At 37.2% G+C, this 6,392-nt stretch overlaps 2 protein-coding genes and 1 long non-coding RNA gene across 3 annotated transcripts; 1 reads left to right on the forward strand and 2 right to left on the reverse strand.

Moving 5' to 3' along the window:
* Window positions 1-79: 79 nt before the first annotated feature.
* LOC108949996 (putative adhesion G protein-coupled receptor E4P) lies at window positions 80-4,704 on the reverse strand. Its single transcript, XM_018814382.2, has 5 exons — window positions 4,595-4,704; window positions 1,781-2,609; window positions 1,477-1,708; window positions 471-995; window positions 80-350 (listed from the first exon to the last, which is right to left on the reverse strand). Exons 2-5 carry the CDS (start codon window positions 2,582-2,584, stop codon window positions 142-144), a joined length of 1,770 nt encoding a protein of 589 aa, XP_018669927.2. The 5' UTR covers window positions 2,585-2,609; window positions 4,595-4,704; the 3' UTR covers window positions 80-141.
* Window positions 2,018-5,557, forward strand: LOC113474725. The gene is made up of 3 exons (XR_003396414.1): window positions 2,018-2,110; window positions 2,218-2,607; window positions 4,593-5,557. It is a non-coding gene; the product is annotated as an uncharacterized LOC113474725 (long non-coding RNA).
* On the reverse strand, window positions 2,616-4,733 carry LOC113474724 (integumentary mucin C.1-like). The gene is made up of 6 exons (XM_026836965.1): window positions 4,575-4,733; window positions 4,235-4,309; window positions 4,007-4,057; window positions 3,837-3,908; window positions 3,662-3,742; window positions 2,616-3,594 (listed from the first exon to the last, which is right to left on the reverse strand). Exons 1-6 carry the CDS (start codon window positions 4,702-4,704, stop codon window positions 2,816-2,818), a joined length of 1,188 nt encoding a protein of 395 aa, XP_026692766.1. The 5' UTR covers window positions 4,705-4,733; the 3' UTR covers window positions 2,616-2,815.
* Window positions 5,558-6,392: the final 835 nt, after the last annotated feature.

Raw genomic sequence — 6,392 nt, forward strand, 5'->3', positions numbered from 1 at the left:
ATTAAAGACAGACTTTTAGACTTAGAATGTTACAAGAAAAACGACTTTTATTGCCAACAAAAATACAAGACAGGTTTTGCCTCAAACTAACAAATAATAACAACAATTCACATCAGCAGCACAATGCGCTGTAAAAGTCATTTAGTCTAAATCTGTCCCTTTCGTCCTATCTACTGTCGGCTCGGATGTGGATTTTGGAGTGGCCCCGATATGGTTCCTTTTGCGGTTAACTTTTCCTTGCAGTGCTGGATTCATCCCACAGAAGAGAACAAACACAACCACACCTTGAAGTCCGTTAATTATTACGTTGAGGTACATAAAAATCAACGACGACTGGTGGCTTTCGATACCTGTAACAAAAGATATGAGAATATTGTTAAAGCATCAATTGAGAGTATTTTAAAAACACTTCGAGCTGGCAATTCGAATGTGGCTTACGGAATCACGCCATAACACCATCAAATACACACCTGTTAAAAATCCCAAGGCCCACGGAAGTCCCAGTACTGGGAGTAGTATGATCAAAGCCTTGGTGGCGCTCACCAAATTATCATACTGGCTTTCTCCTTCGCGGGAATTCTGCATCTTTCGTGACCGATTTTTCAGTTGTATAATAGAAATAGTCACTTTCACTGTAATTATCAAGTTAGCCAGCAAGATTGTGGCCACTGGCGCTATCACTGTCGCAAGAAAAATGGGCGAATTCGGCTTCAACCAACAGATGTCATACTTCCGAACAGAGACGTTACTTTTTTGTCCCTCGTACTGCACTTTTTCTTTATATTCCTTAGTGCTGGTGTACAGAAAGCAAGGTGACATGTATTCGCCCTGGAAAAATCCGACCGTCGCCGCAGCTCCAACTATTACAGCAGGTACCAACATACAAAGGATAAAAGCGATGGCATTTTTCTTCTTTTCGTTTATGGTGCTGAACGAAATAACGTTGTCCGACGTTTTTATAAGAAGAAACACCCCGTCAGCTAACATCCAACAACCTGGAGAATAAAAACTCTTTTTATTTGTTGGATGTCATGTTTTTTAGCAACCCACAATTAGCATAATGGATAGAGAAATGTTGCCTTAACAGATTCGAAAGCCTCACGAAGTTCGTGTTAAAGTTAAACTATATAGTAGGGTCAGGGTGGGGAAAGATGGGACACCTTTAGCACATAAAATCCAAATATCCTGATCATGTTTTATACAACTAACAACGGCCTACTGGAGTCGTGAGAGTACGGTTTTGTATATATTTTTGAATATTCTTAGTTTGCCACCGAATGAGACGAGAAAATAGATTGAAAAAATGTCCCATCCTTCCCCGCCTTACTATAATTAAAACATGCTATTTTAATGTGGGGTAATAGGCAAACTCGATATAATAGTGCCACGTAATAGAACCTCACTTTTACAGCTTAGAATGCTATGGTAAAAGTCGACAAGTTATTTTTCTTTGAACATACAGAGCTAGGTATTTACCAGTGGTCAGTACTAAGTAATGGGTCGCTACAGTCGCTGCTTCACAAGCTGTAGCATCATTCACAACCATATCATGAGAAATGTTCACTAGATGAAACAAGAGCAGCGAGAATGACATATTGATCTGTATAAACGTTCTGTCGCTCTTGATTTCAACCCGAAAGTACAAGAGGATCGAAACCGTAGCGAGGAGGAGTAAAACTGACACTGCCTCCGTCGTGTAAGAGCAGAGCTGTCAAAAGGAACAATAAGATATTGATCAAGGATCAATAATGGACGTTATATTGAGCTAAACAAAACCCACCTTTACGCCATATGGTACGGCTACGGTTTTGATTGACAGGAGCACAGCAAATACTGTGGTATGGTTACATTTGCAGCGAGTTGTGCTAAAAATATCTCCGGTTTTGTTGCAGCCATACCCGGAGAAACTGTGTTCTTCGCTGTTGACGAAACGACATACAAAGTTTAAGTCTTTGACAAATATTTGTTCTTTAGTTTTGCGATAAATCTCTTTCTGAAATTCAACCACGTCCGTTTCTACGATCTTATCATAGCGGGAGTTCATAGAAAATTCTAGTTCCTTTGCTTCCAATTTCGACTGATTTTTAATGGTATATCCAGCAACACTGAGGTACGGTATCTCTCCAGAAATGATCTCATAATGGACAGCAGCGCTGTGCCTCTGTACTTCTCCCCGCAAATTACTTTGGAGAGTCTGCATAACTAATTTTTCGACAGGAAATTGGGAAGAAGTTATTACAACGTCCGAACAGTCGATCAGATCAGCAGCATTGTAAATGAAATCAATTGAAAAATTCGGCAATCCAAGAATCTCTTCTCCTTCCGTCGCATTCGAGCTACAATTTCCAATAGCAGCAGCCACGTTCACGTCTCCCCAGTCAAACCACGAAGTAGAATAGATAGTTTGTTTTTCAAGTTCTCTTACAATCTCATACTCTAATTCTTCAAGCGCTTCGGTAACATCGAATCGGTTCAACGCAATATGATAGTGGTTTGTTTCAACAAGGTTATGATGTTTCATTATTACCCCGTGATGACGTGGAGGGCCACCTGTTAAACAACATCGGAAGTTAAATGTCTCCATCTCTCAGAAGAAGAACAGAACACGTAAATATGTTTTACATCATTTTTTTCTATGTTCATGCTTAAGTTAGTTTGCATGCTAGTTTCATTCCACATTTTGTTAAATTGTATAATGCTACTATGCGGCAACATAAGTGTTGGGAGTTTGGGACAAGTAGGACTTTTTTATCAAAAAGTAATGGATTTGGTAGTGTTAAGTGCATGCAAAGTATTACTTATTTTTAGGACACATTTATTTCTTCACACATTGATAATTAAACTTACCAGGGAAATATGGCTTAGGAGATTTAATGTGGGGGAGAATGTTAACTGGCTTTAATCCTTTCGTTGAATTTATTACTGGTGGGTTAGGCGGTGTTGGTAATGATAAAAGAGATGTTTTTTGGGTTGTGGGTTGTTGTATGGGTGGTGTAATGGGTAATATTGGTGTAGTGATAGATAGAATAGGTAATGTGCCAGTTTGTGTTGAGATCAGTGACGTTATGGGAGATGAATTGCTGTCAGTTGAAACTATTTGAAGTAAAACTGGATCAGGGGTTGTTACAAGGGGAATTGTTGCTGTTACTATTTGTGTTGTTTTTAGTGTGACTGATGTCGATACCGGTTGTGTAGTGGTTTTTGCGGTCGGTGTTGTTGTCGCCGGTGTAGTTGTAGTTCTTGTGATAAGTGTTGTTATCAGCTGTGTTGTAGTTGCTGGTATTGGGGCAGTTGTTGGTGTTATGGTTGCAGTTGTTGGTGTTATGGTTGCAGTTGTTGGTGTTATAGGTGCAGTAGTTGGTGTTATGGTTGCAGTTGTTGGTGTTATGGTTGCAGTTGTTGGTGTTATGGTTGCAGTTATTGGTGTTATAGGTGCAGTAGTTGGTGTTATGGTTGCAGTTGTTGGTGTTATAGGTGCAGTTGTTGGTGGTATAGGTGCAGTTGTTGGCTGTGTTGTAGCTCGTGGTATAGGTGCAGTAGTTGGTGATATAGGTGCAGTTGTTGGCTGTGTTGTTGTTGTTGTTGTCGGCAGGCCTGAAAACTGTAAAATCAGACACATGTACTAATTATAGCCTAATTATTATTAGTTTGTGTTGTATACTTGCAGCCGCGTCAATTATATTGTCACACGCCAGCGAGCTTCCTTGGTTGCTAAGATCCTTGATGTATTTGCAGTCTGGCTCTGATAAAATATAAAGTACCTTAGATATGTTAACCCCTTAATAAAGTGTGTGTTGACAAAGTTAGCCACTCAATGTAATGTTATTAGTTCTTACCTAGGCGAACACAAAATGTAGTGCTTGGAAAGGTGTCGGTGTCTTTACAGCAAGCCCTTTTCTTACAAGATTCTGATTACGAAATTAAAGTCAATTTAAATTAGGTATGCTGAGGTGACAGACTTATATATTTGTTGCACTAAAAGCAAGAATTAAAACTATTCAATCACCTGTTCCAGTTGCTGCTGTCCATTTTAGTACTTCAATATTTGGGGCACAATCTATTGAAATTGTATAGCAGAGATTTAGAAACATGTAATGTATAAGTAACAAGTAGTATAACCACATTAAATAAAAGCAAGAGTCGGAAATAAATAGAATGCATCTCAGGAAATAGTTGTTGTTGTTCCCAATTAGATGCCTCGCCTGTATAAAACTTGATCAAATGTAAAACTTACCAATGGTATTAATGACACTTCCTCTGCATACTCCTGTAATGTTAGATAGACCACAGTGGGCATAATAACATTTACCTGGAATTAGTTTTTGAATTAAGATTATAATATTCGCTTAACTTTCCCAAAACAATTCTACTGTACACTTATGGTGCTTATTGCTTGTTGTTTTGTAAGCTGTCACTTATTCATTCTTACGCAGTCATTGACACGATGGCATTTTTTTATATTAAGTCTATCTTATTTCATACACATCATACACGCTCAGGAGTTAAAGTTGCCACATCTGCACTTTGTGAGGGATAGTTTTTGTTGTTTGTTTGTAACTCCTTAAAAAACTTACTCTTTTTTGGTGACTTAGGTGGAGCTGCTGCAAACCGTACGAGAAAACAAACAACAAGCAGAAAATATCTGACAGAAGGCATCTGGCAACAAAAGAATCTCATTTCTTCTACACTTTTTTTATAAAACATGCAAGTTTAATCAAAACAAAGCTCTAGCTCCACCATTGTTATTTATATTTTATTCTTGTAAACATTTAGGTAATCCATAATATTTTAACTGTCACAGAATTTTTCTTTTTGTTTGCATTAATACTAGCTTCACTACTTTAATGCTGCTACTAAGAAGGAATTACTAGTTTTATGAAAATCGAATTCTCCAACATAGTCGGCTTATATGTTCATCATCATTCTTGTGTAAATACACTTATTTTTTTTGGAAAATATTGACTGCAATATGTTACCTGATGAAACGGCGAACCACTCTGATTATTTGCTACAAAAACAATTTGTTTCCGATCCAAAAGATGTTCGTATTTGAACTAAAACCAAAAACAACACATCACCATACGGTTACCTCTTCTAAATCTGTTGCCAAATAAACCGTAGCAGTATCTTAAGCCATCCAGTGCTTGTTTCATCAATATCATATACATTAGACTGTATAAACCATTTTATCTGATTTATAATTGCATTCAATTAACTCTTGTTTTGTTTAGTGCAACTTAATTAGTCAATGTAATCAATTAATTCCATTCCCTGCAAAGTGGATTTATTTTCTTTTGATGATGGTAGTCTATTTTGACAATATGAAAATGTCATTGTTCTAATACATGTGATGTGTCCATTAACAAATTCTATTTCTCTTCAATGTAAAAACATAGGCACACCTATGCTGGTTGACATATTTACTACATTGGTTACTATATATTTTTCTTAGTGAGTGAAAATAGTAGTGGGAGTTTATATGCATTTTTTATTTGTTGTGTATTTGAGTTATGTGGATTAATTTATTCTCGCCTACAAAGCAACTCCGTTTCTGTTATCACGATTGTCTTATTTTAAAAACCTGGTGCCCTAGTTAAGTATGAAAATGAGTGGGTGATGTTTTGGCTTTCTGCTTGCGGATTTGGGAAACGCGAAAGTTACCTATTGGTTGAAGTCAAACCTTGTGTCTTTCAAGGACATACGTGCCCACAACAGTAGCAGCATCGAGCATGAAATCCGACGTTCTTTAAATACATTGCGCGCTTTTAACCACTGACCCGATTGGGCGATCGCTCTTACGAAATATAGCAAAATAAAAGTTTTAGATATATTCATGTACGTTTGGGTTAATAATACATTATAGAATGCATCAAATGAATGAATGTAACATTCAAATTAAAACAGTCCCCATTTTACACGTCGGCATTTCATCTTGTCGCTAACAGCGCTGTGGAACAAGGTCTAGCAATTTATTTCTCGCTAAGCGAGCTAAGAGAAGAAGCATTGCTTGTAGTGTAAGATGGAAGGGTCATATTTTGGTCTGCTTTATAAGAGAGGCGAGTGTAGTTAAGATACAAGACGCCAGAAAAAGTGTAAATGCCGGTGTTTTGGCGCACGGTATTTAAATCTATTCACGCACAAGATTTGTGCAACTGTCTCCTATAAAATAAACTGGATGGGTAATCCATATACAAAAATGCAGAATAAAGTATAGGCTATGACGATTAGTAGTTTCAATAGATCAGCTAGCTGTTCTTAATAAGAGTCGTTTTTAAAATCTTGTTTTTAGGTTTGAGACTATAGACATACTTCAATGTTTAAAGGTACCTATTTATAAATGCTTTTAGTGTAAAGTTGGTTATAGCGTGAGGCTACTACGTTATTGCATATTT

Source organism: Ciona intestinalis, chromosome 12 (genome assembly GCF_000224145.3).
Source record: "Ciona intestinalis chromosome 12, KH, whole genome shotgun sequence".
Classification (NCBI taxonomy): domain Eukaryota; kingdom Metazoa; phylum Chordata; class Ascidiacea; order Phlebobranchia; family Cionidae; genus Ciona; species Ciona intestinalis.

Excerpts from the sequence above, each read along its gene's own strand:
- LOC108949996 (XM_018814382.2), bottom strand. The coding sequence starts at position 2,584 with ATGGAGACATTTAACTTCCGATGTTGTTTAACAGGTGGCCCTCCACGT. Across the intron at positions 1,709-1,780 it reads CCGTACCATATGGCGTAAAG|CTCTGCTCTTACACGACGGA; the intron begins GTGGGTTTTGTT and ends TCCTTTTGACAG. Across the intron at positions 996-1,476 it reads TTACTTAGTACTGACCACTG|GTTGTTGGATGTTAGCTGAC; the intron begins GTAAATACCTAG and ends TTTATTCTCCAG.
- LOC113474724 (XM_026836965.1), bottom strand. The coding sequence starts at position 4,704 with ATGTTTTATAAAAAAAGTGTAGAAGAAATGAGATTCTTTTGTTGCCAG. Across the intron at positions 4,058-4,234 it reads AAGTGTCATTAATACCATTG|ATTGTGCCCCAAATATTGAA; the intron begins GTAAGTTTTACA and ends CAATTTCAATAG. Across the intron at positions 3,909-4,006 it reads GACAGCAGCAACTGGAACAG|AATCTTGTAAGAAAAGGGCT; the intron begins GTGATTGAATAG and ends TTTCGTAATCAG.